This window comes from Myodes glareolus, chromosome 18 (assembly GCF_982192425.1).
Source record: "Myodes glareolus chromosome 18, mMyoGla1.1, whole genome shotgun sequence".
In the NCBI taxonomy this organism is placed as follows: Eukaryota; Metazoa; Chordata; class Mammalia; order Rodentia; family Cricetidae; genus Myodes; species Myodes glareolus.
In genome coordinates, this window is record NC_142043.1 from 59,398,353 (window position 1) to 59,419,580 (window position 21,228).

The 21,228-nt window shown below is 39.4% G+C and overlaps 1 protein-coding gene across 4 annotated transcripts in view; it reads left to right on the forward strand.

Moving 5' to 3' along the window:
• Pcdh15 (protocadherin related 15) overlaps positions 1-21,228 on the forward strand; it is a 1,307,054-nt gene that overhangs the window by 1,237,284 nt on the left and 48,542 nt on the right. For all 4 annotated transcript variants that reach the window (XM_085679751.2, XM_087898231.1, XM_087898232.1 and 1 more), the window contains 2 exons: positions 7,460-7,675; positions 18,956-19,044. In XM_085679751.2, coding sequence (XP_085535877.2) covers positions 7,460-7,675; positions 18,956-19,044 — 305 coding nt within the window. The remainder of the gene's footprint in view (positions 1-7,459; positions 7,676-18,955; positions 19,045-21,228) is intronic.

A 21,228-nucleotide genomic window follows, 5' to 3' on the forward strand; every position in this document is an offset into this window, starting at 1 on the left:
AAGAGGCAGAGGTGGAGGTGGGAGAGTTGCTATGAGCTTAGGCCAGCCTGATGTAAATAGTGAGTTCCAGGACAGCCAGAGTTAGCTAGTAAGACCCTGTCTTGGAAAAAATATAAAAAATAGATATAGTTAATATTTGTTTCATTATATGAGTCTTATTCAAATTTTTAAGGTCTTCCTAGTTATGGATTTGACTGTTCTTTTATCTTAACATCCTCTTACTGTTTGGTTTCTTCATTGAGATTTTTTTTACATGAAATTTTAATCTCTCTTGAACCCTTATTTGCTAGAATTATTTGAGGTGTATTTTGAGGTGAGATTTTTGGAAAAAGCTCACTCAGAATCCTACGCCATGCTTCATCAAACATTGATCTTAAATCCCCAGATTGTGGTTTGCCCACCAATTCAAGCAAAGTCCGGGGCCATTGGACCTTACAACTTCGATTATTTTCTCTTGCCTTGAGCAAAGTGTGTGACTAGGGGCTACAATCCTACATGGAGCATGCATTTGATTATGGAATCCCAGGGATAATTTGGCCCACTGCAGTCGGTATTCGGGTTCAAGTTGACCAAGTCTCACTGCAGTTTTGTAGTGATGGCAGAACGTGTCTGAAGAAAAGATAAGAATATTCTTCCATTTACAGTGAGATTCCTACTTCCTGGGAAAGGAGTACTATTAAATTCTCTTCCTTGCTACCTGCTCTCCCAGGCACTCATAATAAGGGAGGAATGAAGGAAAGAGGAGGAGAGCTAAGCAGAAATCATTAAGATTAAGGTTTTTAGCCAAACTTGTTGGTACACATCTATAATTATAGAACTTGAGACTGGGCCATGAGGATGGCAAGTCCAATGACTGTCTATGAGACACTACAAAAAAACTGAATAAAATAAAACATCAAGAAAATGATAAGATTTATACAGTATACTGCTGGTTTTTTTTTTTCTTATCCATTCTGACATTTATAACAAAGGGATTTCACGCAAGATAAATTCTTTCTCCTAGGACAGGGTCATTAGCAATTTTTACCCATCAGCAGATTCACCTAGGCTATATCCCTGGTTCCTAGAGGTCTGGGTCATTAGCAATTTTTACACATCAGCAGATTCACTAGAGCTGTATCCCTGGCTCCTAGATATCTTTGCATCTTTACACTATATTTTTATATACAGAAGTGGATAAAGGAGATCTTAGAACCTCCTATAAGGCTCCACCCTCATACACCAATCACTGTTCAAAAGGCCAGCTTCCATACACCATATTATAGGGATATTTTTAACAGCTTTGGAAAAGGCATTTGCACTTCATTTCTGGCAGGTAGGTTTATTATTTTCTTTCCATCTCCTTATTGCATCCAGGAAAAAAATCTTAGGGTGGTTTATGTCTCATTTTCCGTTTTCAGTAAGTTTTGAAATCCTGGTATTTTGACATGTTGGACAGAGTGGACTTAGAGTGAGACCCACCCTGCTATGCTACCAGATACCTGTGTGGTTATCAATAGTTTGCTGATCTCTCTGGCCTACATCATTGTCCTGTGAAATAATGGTAGACCATGAGTGGAACTATGCACATGGGGTATCACACAGCGCTGGAAATGGAATGGCGAAGAAATGATACCTGACTGTGAATTGCACACCAGTGTTATGGACACAGAGGACCTGCAAGAACACAGGCTGGGAGATCTGAGCCTGAGCTCCACTTGAAGCCAACTTGGAATAGTTACTCTCCCTGGAGAGGCTCAGGTCTTACCACGTTTGAAGGATGAAATGGAGGGAAGGAATTCTATTAAGACATTGTAGAGAACCGAACCGTAGAAACAGTGCTGTGGCTAGCATCAGAGTAAACGTTTCACTTTGTCTTAATAGAAAAGACTAATATGTTTTATAGTTTTAAGAGGAAAAGGTTAAAATGGCTGGGAGGTGATAGCATGTTCCACATGCGGAGAATTGGGAGAGGCTCAGAGCCTTGTGAATGTGCCTTCGACGGGAGAAGCGGGTCAGCTGCATCTCTAAGATTCGAAGAGCTGACAGATGGCACCTGTAAAGATATGTTGCTTCTAAGGTGAACAGCTGAGAAATGTCACACTTGATATCCTGAAATTTCATGTAAATTAGAATGTGCGCATCTCTAGAGGAGACTGGAGAAGACACACGTTGACAAGTGGGCTGAATTATTGATGTGAGACAAGTTCCTATTTACAGAGATTTTCTAAATGGAGCGAGAGCACAGTCAGGAGCTCAGATTGAGAGCGCACGGTCACACCGGCTTTCCTGGTTGTTTAAATTCTCTCTCTTCAGTCTGAAGCCATCAAGGATAAACTTATGGCTCAATTGATCCAAGGTATAAAGGTGAGATAAGCGCAGTGTGACTTTGACGGAGCAGAAGTGTGGATGGAATTTCCAAACCTAGTGTCTCAAGGAAGAGGGCAAATGGGAAAATTCTCTAGCATAAGAGGTTTCAGATGTACCAAGTGCACTGTGGTCAGAAATGCACACATTGAAGTTTTATCTTCCTGAGACAGAGCATTTCCCCAAGGGCCACTGCCTCTGTGAGATTTAACACTAGAGCAACTCTCAGGTAGCTCGTTGATCAAGGAGAATCACTAGCCTGAGAATTGAAGATAAATTGCCAAGTATGCCATCTACATGAAAATTGCACATTTTTTTATTAAAAATTTCCACCTCCTCTCCTCCCATTTCCCTCCCATTTCCCCCACTCCCCCTTCCCCTTCCTTTCCAGTCCTAAGAGAAGTCAGGGTACCCTGCCCTGTGGGACATCCAAGGCCCTCCCCCCTCCATACAGGTCTATAAAGGCGAGCATCCAAACAGACGAGGCTCCCACAAAGCCAGTACATGCAGTAGAATCAAAACCCAGTGCCACTATCATTGGCTTCTCAGCCAGCTCTCATTGACAGCCACATTCAGAGAGTCCAGTCTGATCACATGCTCATTCAGTCCCAGTCCAGCTGGCCTTGGTGAGCTTCCATTAGATCAGTCCCACTGTCTCTGTGGGTGGACGCACCCCTCGTGGTCCTGACTTTCTTGCTCTTTCTTGCTCATGTTCTCCCTCCTTCTGCTCTTCATCTGGATATTGGGAGCTCAGTCCAGTGCTCCAATGTGGGTCTCTGTCTCTATCTCCATCCATCGCCAGATGAAGGTTCTATGGTGATATGCAAGATATTCATCAGTGTGGCTATGTGAGATGGCCAGTTCAGGCACCCTCTCCTCTGCTGCCCAAGGACCTAGCTGGGGACATCCCCTTGGATACCTGGAAACCTCTCTAGAGCCAAGTCTCTTGCCAAGCCAAAAGTGACTCCCTTAATTAAGATATCTTCTTCCCTGCTCCCATATCCACCCTCTTTTAAAGAAGGAATAAGTTGAAGAGGAAAGCTGAGAACTAGATACCAATGTTCATGCATTCAGTAATAAGGGGAGAGTGCTTGCTTTGTGTAAGTGTGTGGTTTCAACGAAGGTAGGAGGTTTGTAAGACTGGGTCAATGGGATCAGGAAACAATAAAGGAAAGCTAAAAAGCATAAATGAAATGAAAAGTGATTATGAAAATCAAGTACATGCACCCTGACCTCAATAAGAAAGAAGTTATTAAGAGATAACTTTCTTAGAGGAGCTATAATCTTATGTGTCTAAGATGAAGAGTCAAAATTTAGTTTTTGAGTGCTTAAATTTCTGTATTCATCAATACACAGGATATTATAGAAAAAAATTCTTGCTATAACAATATGAATTTAACAGCTCTCACAGCAAGTATTTCTAATGGTCATGATGTCCTTGGTCATTATCTATGATTTCACAAGCATCATTTTCAGCACATCATAGTCATATAACATAGCATATATACATAATATATAATATGTACTTACAATAATATTTGCTGGACATAATTGATCTCATTAATGGATAAAAGATGCAAGTTAAAAGTGACTTTGAAGTTCCTTACAATATAAAGCAAAATGTAAGAGTAAGGAAGCAAAATAAATTTAAAGACATTAAAAGCAGAAAGCAAAAAGTCGTGATGCACTCAGCGCTGCGCTGTCGTGCTGCCTGTGCACCTTTTAACCCAGATTTCAAACTGTGCTCTGAATCTTGTAACTGGCACTTTGGATGTGAGTCAGTACGTATTTAACATGCCAATTTTGTCGTTTACTTCATGAGAGCACTTGGTTCTCATCTGCAGGGCATGTACTATATGAGCCATCTGACTTACATCTCTTAGAGAAACTACAATCCTAAATGGAACTTGAGTGTGCTGTGTGTTGGTCCCAAGTTCATCAGCCACTGGAATTTTCCACTCTTGCTCTGTAGTTAACCAGCATTCAACTCTACACACTTGATAGAGAGGAGAGAGTTCCCAAAATTCACACATTCCTGACAGCTGTTCTGTGACCATCTCCAGAAGTGAGATCCTTGAAGTAGACCACCGAGTACGGTGAGCCTTGAAAGAGGAAATGAAAGAGGGCTATCATTGCACAACGTACAGAAATAGAGCTCAGGAGTCTCAAAGGTCTAGCAAACCTGGCTTTTAGAAACTGGGCCTCATTTTTTACACTTTCTTTGGACCACGCTATGGAAAATTAGAAAACCAAATGCTATTTCTGAGTTTTATATTAAATGATCATTTGCTTCCGAAAAAGCTTACAACAAAAAGCACTTCAGTCATTTATTATGAAATATGTCTATGTTATAGTTTTCATAATATAATAAATTAGAAAACAAAACAATTTTTTGAAATGGGAAGTTAGTCAATAGGAACTGTGTGGGTTAGCTTAATGTACCAAGCAACTGCTATGTTTGTCCAGTAACTGTCTCTCATCTCTACATATCATTGTGCTGTTAGCATTTATCTTAAAATTGAACACGATTGAACCTCGTAGCAGAAAAATTGATGAAAGTGTTGAGTCATAAAGTAGAACTTAAAAATGAGCAAACATGATGCAGCCAGGTGATGGTTTCCCTGAGGGAGTTGGGTGTGACGAGGGGGATGGGTGTGATGAGGGGGATGGGTGTGACGAGGGGGATGGGTGTGACAGGGAAATGGGTATAACTGAGGCATCTGTGAAGATATAAATAGCTGTGGCGTTTTGACTCTTAGTATAAATAGTCTCACAAATATGAATATTTTTCAAAATTTTATTGCTCTGTACATTTATAATTTGGTACACTTTAGGCCTGGCTATTACATCTCAGTGTTCGCACTAGCAATAAAATATTTATTTAAAGAGAAATCTTAATGCCAACCCACGAGGTAAAGGTTGAATATATCACATCTTTTTTGTGTATGTCTCTGTGTGTGCTGTGTGCATGTGTTTGCATGAATATAGTTATGCATGTGCATATGTGTGTGCATGTGTTTGTGGAAGCCAGAAGACAACTTGAAATATTGTTTCTCGGGTATCATTAACCCTGAGATGGTGTCTCACTGGCCTGGAGCTCACCAAGAAGGCTAAACTGGCTGACCAGTAAACCCCAAGTACTCTACTGTCTCCACCTCCCCAATGCTAAGATTATACATGCATGCCAGCATACCCACACTTTTTTTTTATGTGATATCTGGGAATCAAATTCAGGTCCTTACACTTGCAATGCAGCTGCTTTATTGACTGAACCATCTTCACAGATCCTTGTCAAGGCTCCTTGATCTGACCTTAGTAAGAAATTACTCATAGAATGGAGATGTACATCTCATATTAGTAGGTTTTGATTCTGAATTTTAGTTGTGGATACATTTTCTTTCATTTCTTATGCTATCCTTTGTTGGATGATCAAAATCACCAAGGTTTAAAGTTTTAAAGGGTTAACATTAAATACTCCTTCTTTGTCCTGTGACAGAGAATGGAAAGCTCGCTGAAGTCTCTTCCTTGGCACTCTACTGCTCAAACGCAGCTCTGTGAAACAACCTCAGACCGCATGAGAAAATGAGCTGAAAGAGCAAGCTTTCTCGCTTCTCAATGCGGAATTTTAGCAACTGTAGTCTTGCTGTTGCTGTGGGGGCTAAAATGATGGAAACAAAGGAAGAAGGAAGGGTTTGCTTGGGTCCACAGTTGGATGAAAAGGCCCACCATGGCATCCCAGGAGGCAGTTGGACACTTTGCATATGCAGTTGAAAGGCAGACAGAGATGAATCCTGGTGTCTACATGACTTCCTCCATTTTTTTCTGTTTTGTTCAGTTTGAGACACTAACCTCGGGCACTGTACTGCCCACATTTAAGGGGAACTTTTCCTCTTCTATTAAACGTATCTGGAAATGCCTCCGTAGCCACACCCACAGACTTGTCTTCTAGGTAACTCTAAATCCAGTGAAGTCGGTAATCAGAATTAACAGTGGCAGCAATTTAGACAAGTCATTTTTTTAAATCTTGAGTTGAAATACCTGTGTTAATTACTATAACTTCCCCTGTTGTGTTGATGTGCCTATCTTGAAATATTTTGCACATTTGAAATATGTATAAAACTTGAAGCTAAGTCAAGTGTATACTATACATTACTGTAGGTGAGCTGTTACTTATTGTTGTCACTGTCTATATACCAACCGCTCACGTGATTAGAATCCTGGTTCTTTTGCTGCCTTAGCTTCGTTTTAAATTCTTAACAGTCATATATGGCTGATTTCTGCTTTATTGATCAGACATGCTGGAATGCTTTCTATCAGCAACCAGAACATTTTATTAAACATCGCTATGACACGCCAAGGAAGTTTCTTTATTCATTAACCAATAAAAGCAACATATATGCAGAAGGAAGGACTTCCCATACAACATAAATGTCTTTGTTTAAAGCTATGATGTTCAACTTAACATTTGATATATCATTGTAAAGTAGTTTATATCTCCCACCCCTTGTACTACGTGCTAGGTCAAAAATGTTGGTTTTACTTGTTTTGATTTTTTTTTTTGGCTTTTGCTTTTGTTTTGTTTTATTTTAAAGAGAGGTAGAAAAAAATAAGAAGTTGGGTGGATATGGAGGTAGGAAGGATCTGATAGGAGTTAGGGGATAAAAAAACATGACCAAAATATATAAATAAAAGTTTATAGAGGAAAAATCTATAATTATGAAAATAATCCCCAACAATCTGAATAAACAAAACAAATGAACAAAACCCCACAGCTATGTGATGATGCTCTGCATGTGACCCACAGATCCCACCATGCCCTTATTCTGGATCCATAGCCGAAATGTGAACTCATTCTGACAGATACATATAACTTGATTGATTAGCTCCTCGCCTTTTGTAACAACTGTCCCAGAGCCAGGATCTTTCTGATGAGAACTCTTTGATATGCAGATGTATCTTCTGCCTATGCACAATGATATTCAAAGAAACAGAATTTTAGGAGAAATGCACTGTGCTGTTGCACAAGTAACCTTGGAAGTAGAAATAAGATTTCGGGTTGCAAGCTTTAACTTCCTTCTCACCGACAACTTTTCATTTGGTTTTCCCCTCCTAGGCTACCGACAGGGACACCGGAAACTATAGTGCCATGGCCTATAGGCTCATCATACCGCCCATTAAAGAGGGCAAAGAGGGATTTGTGGTGGAAACATACACCGGACTCATCAAGACAGCCATGCTCTTCCACAATATGAGGAGATCCTACTTCAAGTTCCAAGTGATCGCAACTGACGACTACGGGAAGGGGTTGAGCGGGAAAGCGGACGTGCTGGTAAGTGCACGGGTGAGAGACCTGAGACTCTAGCCCGGGGCAAGTGTTTTAGCTATTAGCACTTTTAATATTACTCTGAAATAGACTCTCTAAAATGTAAATGTCACTAAAATTTTATCAAGATATTTGGCCTTTGTAATTAAAAATCAGAAAACATTTGTGGTAACATGTTCTAATATACATGCTTTTTTAACAGACTCTCTAATGATGGTAGAAATGATGCTTCACTAAGTTATATGCGTCTATATAAAATAGTATTCCTGTCCCTTCTCTTAGGCTGAGTACAGTTTCAGGGGCAGATCATCTCAAGGGCAACTGGGTTCTAACTTTAGCCAAAATATCTAACATCAAAGTGCACATCTCTTCTAACTTGAGCATGGAGGTTATTTGAATTTTTCTCTGAAAAAAACTAATAAAAGTATAAGAAGAATGATTATTGAGCATTTACCATGTCAAGAAAAAATCAAGTAAAATCTATCTATCCCCTTGTGTATCCTAGTGCACTGTACATCTTGTTCAGGTCTCATTTAGTTAACTTTTACCTACACGTAAACATCAGGGATAAAATGTTTTATTCTTAGGTGGTGGAGAACCCTAGTCATCATACATCAATTGTTGTATGTTGACAATACTCTCCTTCAAAACAAAAGGCTTCATTGTAGTAAAATCAGGTCAATATTTTCCAAGAAGTCTTTACATATAGGATATTATGGATGACATAGAATTTTATCAAATATAGGTCTATATACCTTATATAAAATAATGTACATTTATCCCTTCTTGTTATTTAAGATATGTACAATATAGGGCTTAAAGGATAAACAATAAGGTCGGTGTACTAAGTAAAAATAATATGTTATAAAATAAGCACAAGTAAATATAAATAACCATTTGTATAAAGTAAATAGGATTTGATAGTGAAACGTGAAAGATGTGAAGTTAATTTTTGTTTGAAATTCAAATTAATTGAAGTCATAAACCATATGCTTAAATCATATGTATTTTCTCTTACTGAACACTTATTTATTTATATATTTATAAAGAAACAAACTCATCTAAAAGAAATCAAAATGTGATATATATATATGTGCACATATAATTCTGTTACCAAAAATGATTTTTATAGTAATACATGCAGTCTTTTCAGTTAAGAGAAAGGTCAAATAAAGTCTGTAGGCAGAGGGCGTGATAATGACAGACGCCAAAACCACGATGAAGCTCGGCTGAGCTAGTAAGAGATGGTTATTCCCTCAACCTTCGGAGCAAGAGAGGGAGTGGGGATGATGTGTGGGGTAAGAGAAGCCAGAGGTTTATGTGAGACGTGGAAACCATGTGAAATACCCTGGAACTATGTGCCAAAGCAGTGGGTAGTCACTGAAGGTGATTAATACGAAGAGAAGGCAATGGTCTTTCCATTAGATAAGGCATGTTTTACTCAATTTCTTTCTGTTGCTTTCTCAAGGGAGGGCTTTAGTTCATTTGGAGTCTTTGCCGACTCTGTTTGGTGTGTGCTTCATGCTACCCACCGACAGTGTAGTCTTTATACTACCCATGTGTGGTCACTTCTCATCCTTTACTACCTCCTCAGAGTCCGTTCTCTGCCCTTGCCATTCCCCCTCTATGCTTTAAGGAAGTTTAGTTAGATTGGTTCCTTATTTCCAGATCTCCTGACTTGTTTTTGTCAATCTCTTTCATTTTTCAAATGGGATTATTCTTTCAGTATTCCACATTCATACTTCCTGAGCTCCATCCCTTAACGATTCTGCCCTCCACCATGTTTCCTCATTTAAATCCATAGTTACCTGTGTTATTGCCCCTAAACTTCTATTACAAACCTCCCACCCTTAATCACAATATCAGATATATCCAGACAAACTCAGCACTCTTGTTCCCAGCAAGACATTCAATCCACCTAACTGAATTTCTTCCTTCTCTAACATTCTCTTATGAGAAACCCACATGTTCCCCAAGCTTAATTACCAAATACATAAAGCTTTATCAATTTAAATAAATGTCTCATTATATAAAACTTAAGTTCCTTTCCTTATATATTCCTTCCTCATGATCTCTAAGGAAACAAAGTCAGAGGATTTACTCCATTGATTCACAGGCCCATTGTAGCTGGAAAGTCCCATATTTTCAGTTTGCATGCTAGGAACACAGAGGCGGGGACAAAATACACTAGTCTAAGAAGGTAGAAGCATCAGAACTGGGAAGGCTAACAATGCAGCACCTGGCCCTGAGAAGCCTTGGAGTATTACAGGAGCAAGTGTCCGTGTGCAGAGTTAATGCATATAAAGTATTTGTCCATAACAACATATCTACTTGGGAGGAAAAACCAGAGAGAGAAAAGTTTTTCTCATTTTGTGCTTTATGTTATCTGGGTCCCCAAGCAACTCTATAGTAAGCTCATTGTCAGGGCAGGTGGAATCCACAAGGCTGTTACATCACCCCACCCTCAATGGTAAACCCTCACAGGTGCTTTACCCTTTCTGCAGTCAGTAGAGCGGACCAGTCAATATACAACCGTAACACCATTCTCCCCTTTGTACACCCTTGGGAAAGTATCTGAAGCAATGCACACAGATGTATGCTTACTTTCGCTGTCCAGTAGCCTTCAGGCCACCGCCTTTGGTTGGCTTACCACATCACTCCTAACTTCTTGCTTTCTTTTCTTGGTTTATTTCGTTCTCATCTGGTAGCATTTTTGCTTTACAAGGATCTGGCAAAGTGTTCTCTTTATTGTCTACTCTCACGGACTTGGCAAGGTTTTTGGTTCCATAACTTTAAAATATTATCCATGTAATAAAAAGGCTCAAACCTCAGAGCTTACTCCTGAATACCAGACACTATCTATCTCCCTACCTACCTATCTACGCACCTGTGCCTTTTCAACAATCACCTATCTAGCTATCAAAAACAACATCTTTAAACGTTTTGTATGATGAATTAATATAGTAATAATAATATGTAGTTGTCTCAAGAAAAACATGATTCAATTTGAACTATGCAGGTTTTCATAGAATAGATATTTTTATTTGAAAGAACAACTTAGAGGCAAAATATGTGGGTTCAAGCTAAATATTCAAAAGGCATTTACAAAAAAATGAATGAAGTAAGCCTTTCATTTCGAGAAAAACAACAGGCAGTATTTGCTCCTGATGACAGACAGCACTGGAGCTTTCCAATTCAAATCACAATACTGGAAAGCTTGAGTTCCCCACTGTGAACTTGACAACTCCCCATTATCCAATGACTATGAGATTGTCTGATGAGATTGGTGTTCATATTAAAAATGTTTCTTTTTCATATTGTGTAATGAAATATGTCAGTATTTGAAAAATATGAGCTAATATTATCCAAATGGCAAAGACAACATGTTGAAATGAATTCATCGAGTCGAATACAAAAGTATACTCTTGTAATTACACTTTTGGAGACGGGCGGCATGAAAAATCAAACGTTCAAGGCCAATTTCAACTACACACAGAGTTCAAACCCAGGCTGGGCTACATGAGACAGTGATTTAAAACAGAAGTAACCAAATATTAATTTGAAGTACAAACAAGAGATCAATTAAAATACAGGAAAAAATGAATAGACTTTCATATTTGTAATCCTTGCTTCAGATTTCAAATGAAATGCAGGGTTGTAGAAACCAACACTTGAATTTTGGTGCAGTATCAAAGAAGAAAACATACAATTACCTAAAAGGCTATTAATCTACTCCTTTCATTTCATGAAAGGTGAGTTCATAGCAATGTCCAGTTGTGAATGACAGTTACAGCCCATGAGAAAAGGACAGTTTGTGCCAACATCAGCCATTGACCTCACGTAGCTGCGGTGCCCAGACCTGCTCTGGGCCACAGTGAGGTCTGCCGTGAGTTTGAGATGAAACTGGATTCTGAAGACTCCGTGGATAAAGTCCAATATCTCCTTGAGGTGTTTTATAATGATTGCATGTTGGGATTGTGTTAAACATGTCTTAAACTATATATTTTCTTTTTCGTTTTTCAAGACAGGGTTTCTCTGTAGCTTTGGAGCCTGTCCTGGAAACTAGCTTTTGTAGACCAGGCTGGCCTCAAGCTCACAGAGATTCATCTGCCTCTGCCTCCTGAGAGATGGGATTAAAGTCGTATGCCACCAACACCTGGCTCTTAAACTATTTTTAAATACTTAATTAAAAGCATGATTAAAACAATTTTGCTAGCATTTACCTTTTTAATGTGGGTACTGGAGAGCTTAAAATTGCATAGGGTCAGTTATTGGTAACTTTGTGTATATTAGATAATTTGGCAACGTTGAATTTCTTAGGAATAATTGGGAAGATAAAAAATGGCTCATAAGGAAGAAATAAAAGATCTAGTGAGACTCTCATTAGATTTTTGTAAGTCATACGCTTCTCTTTATTTTGACGCTTTTATTAATTTTACTCTATCAGTCAAAGCATCTGCAACAGTGATATAAATGAACATTTATGAAATATTTGAAATCAGCCTGTAGAGAGAAAATAAATTAAGAAATTATATAAGGATATTTTTTTGTTTGGTTGGTTGGTTTTTTGTTTGTTTTGTATTTTTTTTTCCGTTAGACTTGTTTATTCAAGTATCCGAAAACACTCTTTCCACTTCCTCCCCTCCTCCCAATACCCTCCCGTTCCCCCCACTCCCTCTCCTCCTCCCTCACCATTCCCAAGAGCAGTCAGGGTTTCCTGCCCTGTGGGAAATCCAAGTTCCTCCCCCCTCCCTCCAGGTCCAGGAAGGTGAGCATCCAAACAGGCCAGGATCCCAAAAAGCCAGTCCATGCAGACGAAACAAGACCCAGTGCCATTGTCAATGGCTTCTCAGTCTTCATTTGGACCTTGGGGTCTCAGTCAGCCACCATGTCAGCCACATTCAGAGAATCCAGTTTGATCACATGCTCGTTCAGTCCCAGTCCAGCTGGCCTTGGTGGGCTCTCATTCGATCAGTCCCCTTGTATCAGTGGGTGAACGCACCCTTCGCGGTCCTGACTTCCTTTTTCATGTTCTCCTTCCTTCTGCTCTTCATTTGGACCTTGGAGGCTCAGTCCAGTGCTCCAATGTGGGTCTCCGTCTCTATCTCCATCCATCGTCGGATGAAGGCCCCCTCTGATTTTGCTTTGCTTGCTCACAATCTCCCTCCCTCTGCTTCTCATTTGGACCTAGGGAGTTAAGTCCAGTGTTCCAATATGTGTCTCTGTCTCTATCTCCATCCATCGCCAAATGAAGGTTCTGTGGTGACATGCAAAATATTCATCAGTATGGTTATGGGCCAAGGCAAGTTCAGGCACACTCTCCTCTGCTGCCCAGAGTACAATCTGGGGACCTCTCCTTGGGCCTGGGAACACCTCCAGAATCAAGTCTCTTGCAAACCCTAAAACGGCTCCCTTAGTTGAGATATAAACTTCCCTGCTCCCATAACCATCCTTCCTCCCTCCCCCCTCCAATTCCCCCAAGCCATCCCCACTCCTCCCCCTCTCCCCTCTCCCTAGCCATCTCCCCTTACTTCCACCCCCCACCCCCACCCCCGTGCACCCAAGGTTGCCTGGCAATCTTGCCTACTTCTAATATCCAGGAGGATAACTATATGATTTTCTTCAGGTTCACCTTCTTATTTAGCTTCTCTAGGATCACAAATTATACACTCAAAGACCTTTAACTATGGCTAGAATCCACTTATGAGTGAGTACATACCATATTCTGCTTTTTGGGTCTGGGTTACCTCACTCAGTAAAGCGTTTTCTATTTCCATCCATTTGCATGCAAAATTCAAGATGTCATTGTTTTTTACCGCTGAGTAAAGCTCTAATGTGTATATGTTCCACACCTTCCTTAACCATTCTTCTATTGAGGGGCACCTAGGTTGTTTCCATGTTCTGGTTATTACAAATAGTGCAGCTATGAACATAGTTGAACAAATACTCTTGTAGAATGATAGGGCATCTCTTGGGTATATTCCCAGGAGTGGAATTGCTGGGTCCTGAGGGAGGTTGACTCCCAGTTTCCTGAGAAACCACCACACTGATTTCCACAGTGGCTGCACAAGTTTGCATTCCCACCAACAATGGATGAGAGTTCCCCTCACTCCATATCCTCTCCAGCATAGGCTATCATTGGTGTTTTTGAGATTAGCTATTCTGACAGGTGTAAGATGGTATCTCAAAGTGGTTTTGATTTGCATTTCCCTGATCGCTAAGGAGGTTGAGCATGACCTTAAGTGTCTTCTGGCCATTCGAAGTTCATCTGTTGTGAATTCTCTGTTCAGTTCAGTACCCCATTTTTTAATTGGGTTAATTAGAGTTTTAGTGTATAATTTCTTGAGTTCTTTGTATATTTTGGAGATCAGACCTTTGTCTGATGAGGGGTTGGTGAAGATCTTCTCCCAGTCAGAAGGTAGCCTTTTTTTTTCGTCTTACTGACAGTGTCCTTTGCTTTACAGAAGCTTCTCAGTTTCAGTAGGTCCCATTTATTCATTGTTTCTCTTATTGTCTGTGCTACTGGGGTCCTACTTAGGAAGTGGCCTCCTGTGCCTATATCTTGTAGACTACTTCCCACTTTCTCTTCTATCAGGTTAAAAGTGGTCATTTTATGTTGATGTCTTTAATCCATTTGGACTTGAGTTTTGTGCATGGTGATAGATATGGATCTACTTTCATTCGTCTACAGGTTGACATCCAGTTATGCCAGCACCATTTGTTAAAGATGCTTTCCTTCTTCCATTGTATACCTTTAGCACCCTTATCAAAAATCAGGTGTTCATAGGTTTGTGGATTAATATCCGGGTCTTCTATTCGATTCCATAGGTCGACTTCTCTGTTCTTATGCCAATACCAAGCTGTTTTCAGTACTGTAGCTCTGTAATAGAGTTTGAAGTCAGGGATGGTAATGCCTCCAGAAGTTCCTTTATTGTATAAGATTGTTTTGGCTATCCTGGGTTTTTGTTTTGCCATATAAACTTGATTATTGTTCTCTCAAGGTCTGTGAAGAAGTTTGATGGGATTTTGATGGGAATTGCATTGAATCTATAGATTGCTTTTGGTAGAATTGCCGTTTTTACTATGTTGATTCTCCCAATCCAAGAGCAGGGGAGGTCTTTCCATTTTCTGGTATCCTCCTCAATTTCTTTCTTCAAAGACTTAAAGTTCTTGTCAAATAGGTCTTTCACTTCCTTGGTTAGAGTAACCCCAAGATATTTTATGCTATTTGTGGCTATCATGAAAGGTGATGCTTCTCTGATTTCCCTCTCCACTTCTTTATCCTTTGTGTATAGGAGGGCCACTGATTTTTTGGAGTTGATCTTGTATCCTGTCACGTTACTAAAGGTGTTTATCAGCTGTAGGAGTTCTTTGGTAGAGTTTTTGGGGTCGCTTATGTACACTATCATATCGTCAGCAAATAACGAAAGTTAAACTTCATCCTTTCCAATTCGAATCCCCTTGATCTCCTTATGTTGTCTTATTGCTATTGCTAGAACTTCAAGCACTATATTGAAGAGGTATGGAGAGAGTGGACAGCCTTGTCGTGTTCCTGATTTTAGTGGAAAGACTTTGAGTTTCTCTCCATTCAATTTGATGTTAGCTGTCGGCTTGCTGTATATTGCTTTTATTATATTTAGGTATGATCCTTGTATCCCCAGTCTCTCCAACACCTTTATCATAAATGAGTGTTGAATTTTGTCAAATGCTTTTTCAGCATCCAATGAAATGATCATATGGTTTTTTTCTTTCAGTTTATTTATATGATGGATTACATTGATAAATTTGCGTATGTTGAACCAGCCCTACATCTCTGGGATGAAGCCTACTTGATCATAATGGATAATTTTTCTAATGTGTTCTTGGATTCAGTTTGCCAGTATTTTATTGAGAATTTTTGCGTCGATGTTCATGAGTGAGATTGGCCTGTAATTCTCTTTCTTGGTTGTGTCTTTGTGTGGTTTTGGTATCAGGGTAACTGTAGCTTCATAAAAGGAGTTTGGTAATGACTCTTCTGTTTCTATATTGTGGAATACATTAAGGAGTATAGGTATTAGCTCTTCCTGGAAGTTCTGGTAGAATTCTGCATTGAAACCATCTGGTCCTGGGCTTTTTTTGGTAGGGAGATTTTTGATAACAGCTTCTAATTCTTCGCGACTAACAGGTCTATTTAGATTGTTCACCTGTTCTTCGTTCAACTTTGGTATATGGTACTTATCTAAAAAAAAATGTCCATTTCTTTTACATTTTCCAACTTTGTGGCATATAAACTTTCATAGTAAGATCTAATGATTCTCTGAATTTCCTCTGTGTCTGTGGTTATGTCCCCCTTTTCATTTCTGATCTTATTAATTTGCATGTTCTCTCTCTGCCGTTTGATTAGTTTGGATAGGGGTTTGTCAAACTTGTTGATTTTCTCCAAGAACCAGCTTTTTGTTTCATTGATTCTTTGGATTGTTTTCTGTGTTTCTATTTTGTTGATTTCAGCCCTCAGTTTGATTATTTCCAGTCTTCTACTCCTCCTGGGTGAATCAGCTTCTTTTTTTTCTAGTGCTTTCAAGGGTGCTGTTAAGTCTCCAATGTGTGCTTTCTCCGTTTTCTTTAATTGGGCACTTAGTGCTATGAACTTTCCTCTTAGCACTGCTTTCATAGTGTCCCATAGGTTTGAGTATGTTGTGTCTTTGTTTTCATTAAATTCAAGGAAGACTTTAATTTCTTTCTTTATTTCTTCCTTGACCCAGGGGTGATTTAGTAGTTGAATGTTCAACTTCCATGAGTTTGTTGCCTTCTGGGGGTAGCATTGTTGTTGAATTCTAACTTTAATCCATGGTGGTCTGACAAGACACAGGTGGTTACTAATATTTTTTTGTATCTGTGGAAGCTTGCTTTGTTATCAAGTATGTGGTCAATTTTTGAGAAGGTTCCATGGGCTGCAGAGAAGAAGGTTTATTCTTTCCTATTTGGGTGGAATGTTCTATAGATATCTGTTAAGTCCATTTGATTCAATACCTCCAATAATTCTCTTATTTCTCTGTTGGGTTTCTGTCTGATTGATCTGTCCATTGGTGAGAGAGGTGTGTTGAAGTCTCCTACTATTAGTGTGTGTGGTTTGATGACTGCCTTGAGTTCTAGAAGTGTTTCTTTTACATAAGTGGGTGCCTTTATATTAGGGGCATAGATATTCAGGATTGAGACTTCCTCCTGATGAATTGTTCCTGTTATGAGTATGAAATGTCCATCTCTATCTCTTCTGATAGATTTTAGTTTGAAGTCAATTTTGTTAGATATTAGAATGGCCACACCTGCTTGTTTCTTAGGTCTGTTTGCTTGGAAAACCTTTTCCCAACCCTTTACTCTGAGTAGGTGTCTGTCTTTGTGGTTGAGGTGTGTTTCTTGTAGACAGCAGAATGTTGGATCCTGTTTTCGTATCCAATCTCTAAGTCTGTGCCTCTTTATAGGTGAGTTGAGACCATTGATATTAAGTGATATTAATGACCAGTGATCGATGACTCCGGTCATTTTTTTGGGTAGTAGCGTGTATGTGTATCCAGAGTATCCAATTTATGGTTTTGGTGTACATGTACTAATACTGCTGTAATGGTACATGTATATGTGAAGGATTGTTCAAGATTTGACTTCATAGTCTTGTTTAAGTATTTAGAAACAGTTCACCATACAAGCTATGGAGCCACACAGCTCTCACTTAAACAATATTGGTTATTTAATGGTGGCTATGGCACATCCTTTGATCTCTGTCCCAGTTAGGGTTACTATTGCTGTAATGAAACCATATGGCCCAAAGCAACTTGAAGAGTAAAGGATTTAGCTTACAAACTAAAGACTTTGAATCACAGTCCATTGAAGGAAGACAAGACAGGAACTCAAAGCCTATAGGAGCCTGGAGCCAGAAACTGACGCAGAGATCATGGAGGGGTGCTGCTTACTGGCTTGCTCTTTATGGTTTGCTCAGCCTGCTTTCTTATATCACCAGAACCACAAGACCAGGATGGCAGTACCCACAATGGACTGATCAGTAGTTAATAAAATGCCCTACAGTCTTGCTTACAGACCAATTTCTGGAGGCAATTCCTCAACTGAGGTTCGCTTCTCTGAGGTGATTCTAGCTTGTGTCAAGCTAACATAAAAACTAGCCATCACAATCACACAACAAATATTCCAATTTTTATCGTTTTCTCATTCAAATTGGAATAATATTAATAACTACTTGGGATAGTAAATGATAAAGTTGAAGCCTGTAGAGTTCTGAAGAAAAATAAAATAGAATGTAATCAGCATAGGGTTATTTCTTTTCCTTTATATAAGAAGAGAAGGCACTCATTGCATACTAAATTAGTACAACATATCCATCAACTATTGCTAAAATAGCTCATTTAGCTTCCACAGTAGATTTGTATGCAAGCATCTATAGATTGCAGTTGACAAAATAGACAGGGAGAGTGTCAGTAAGAATCCTGTGCAATTACACATTCTAATATGTTTTACCTCAGAGTACCAGTTGCAAGAATAAATTATCAGCTAAGGTTGGAAAATTCTGAACAGTGCATGTTTTTTCTGCTGGGTATTCCTTCCTAATGAAATCAAGCACAACAAAAATTTCCCTCCCGTTGTCCTTGTCTTAGTGACTGTTCTCGTGCTGTGAAGAGACACCGTGACCCAGGCAACTATTATATGAGAAAGCATTTAACTGGGGGTTTGTTTACAGTTTCAGAGGTTTACTCAATTTAGTCATAGTGGAAAACACGACAGCATGCAGGCAGACGCTGGAACAGGAGCTAAGAGGCACATCCTAATCCATAGCAGTGAAAGACAGGCAGGCAGGAAGAGGACAGACAAGACTGACTGACTGACTGTGGGTCTAACATGCCCACCACCAGTGACATACTTCCTCCCACAAGACCACACCTCCTAATCCTTGTAATCCTTCAAACAGTCCCACTGCCTGGTGAGTAAGCATTCAAATATGAGCTTGAAAAGGTCATTCTTATTCAAACCACCACAGTCCTCTTAAACAGAGTTTTAAAAAGCAGACTCAAAGCCAAAATAATGAAATCCTCTTAGCATCTAATTTCTAGGTCCATAGCAAGTACTCTCAGCAGTGGTTTATTCCTAATACCAGTAAAGAAATATGTGATTTAACAAAAATAATAAATCTGGCAATGAGTTAAAAACAAGAAGCAAATTCTATAGATCACAGGGAACAGACAATATTAATACTTAGAAATTTCCATGATCAGGACTTAAATACATTCTGTTTTCACTTTTCAGGTATCAGTGGTCAATCAACTGGATATGCAGGTCATTGTCTCCAATGTACCGCCTACGTTAGTGGAGAAGAAGATCGAAGACCTCACAGAGTAATGGATTTTGCTTCTTTATAGATCGATCTCCGTAGAGCTGTCATCTTTGTTTGACTGAGACATTTAAATGATTACAATATTCAGATGGAGTAAAGCTTTAAAAACACTTTCTTCGTGCTAATTTTGCTTATTCTTTTCCCAGGCTGCAGAGTTTCGTGGGAAGTAGGTAAAGGTTCTGGAAATACCTTCAAGTAACAGTAGACATTAGACTGAGGATAGCCCAGGTTTCAAAGGCTCTGCTGCAGCAACAAAACTACAGAGTATAGCATGAGCGATTCTCAGGCACGTGATTTGACTATGGGCCTTGGAATGGCCATCCAAGATCATCCAAAAAATTCAAAATTGCAGTCCCATGCAATGTGCACAAAGTGTTCTTTTTCAAAATCATCTGTCCACTGATTTAACTCATCCTTTTATTTAAAAAAATGGTCTTTTATAAAGTCATTGTTGATTAACTATTTGGTGGTTTGTTCTCCATTGTTCCATGAGGCCAGAGAAAGATTTGCGTTCAGTGGTCTGATTTGATCCCCCAATGAAGAGGTGATGAGTGACAAACATAAATCCTTCAGTGCTAGCAAACACTTACCACCCATTGTAGACAACCGAAGTATAGAAGGAATAGCCTTTAGGTCAAGCATAACTGAAGTCTATTCTGCTGTGCTGTGGGCCATGTGCTAACAGTGCCAAATGTTCCGGTTCCTGTGTTAGAAGCTCTATTTCTGTTGACCATTGACTGTTTCGTTACTTCTGTAGAATGTTGACTGTATCACTGTAAGGCTGCACCTTTGGGATATTTTAGATGTGTGGGTCCTTGACTCTCTACCTCATTTTTCACCACACTTCAGGACCCATGTGGGGGGGTCACTGGATCTCTTGGTCCCTTTCCCACAGGACTACACTGAATAAATCTCCACTTTCTGCTTTCTACTTTAAATAAATAAATTGTTAAAGGTGGCATTAGCTTATCGGTTTATGTGCTCTGCCTCCTTAAGATTAGTTAGGTATTGACTTCATCTGTCATTTTTGACTTATCTATATTTATTGTGTGTGATAGCCTGTACCTCAGGCTAGCCTTGAACTTTTTGTTTGTTTGTTTGTTTGTTTGTTTTTTGAGAGAGTTTTTTTCAGTGTAGCCTTAGTTGTCTTGAAACTCACTCTGTAAACCAGGCTGGCCTCGAACTCACAGAGATCTGCCTGCTTCTGCCTCCTGAGGGCTAGGGTTAAAGGTATGTGCCTCCACTGCCCAGCTAGTCTTGAACTCTTGATGCCCCTACTTCAGCTTCCTAGGTATTAGGTTGTATTCTGTGCCCCATACCTGTCTTACTATTACTTATTAATTCTCTAGTCTTTAGTATTCTGATGGTGGCAAGGACTATCAAACTACAGTTGTCCTTTGTGCCTGGTGCCACTCTCTACTGTTTACACGCAGCATGTGATGTTTCTGCCTTCTGTTGGGTTCAGGAGGATCAGTGTCAACCCTTGCTATAAATACAACGCTCTCTATGAAAAATAGCCCTTGTTCTAAATGCAGAGAAAAGTCTTCAGATAATCTGGTAGTTTATTTTCAACAATTAAACACTGAATGGAACATACTATAGCCTGGCTAGCACATCCATGTTCCCCTGTGTACTTTGTAGGTATTTCTTCAGATTTGGTGCTTTGAACATTTAATACCATATAAATGTCGCAGGAGGCATATAGCATCACAAGGCACAGACAGAGTGGAACTTTTTGCTTACCTCTGCAGTTCATGTACAGATAACCTCCATGAAAATCTTAGCTGCTTTTATTTCACACCTAGGTACATGCTTTCTCATAGTACCAGCTGAAAAAGGTGATGCCCTATTCCCCAGCTAGCTGTTTAGTCTGTTTGATTTTTTCAAAGTGTACTCTAATGCTCTTAGCATTCATCAGCTTCTCTTTAGATTATAATCTAATGAAAGCATTAACGTGGTTTAATGCCGTCATCAGTTCAATTTTATAGGAGGCGTTTGATGCATTTTTATTGAGCGGACACTTAACCCAAACACAATCATTGTGCCCTTTGCTTTATATTGAAACAAAGTGTAATACACAGAAATTAAAAGAAACAAGACAGAAGGATAATTTCATAAGCATTGATAAGATTTAACAGCGCAAGTGAACCTGATGTCATGAATGAGGAATTCTAAGATCCTGCGA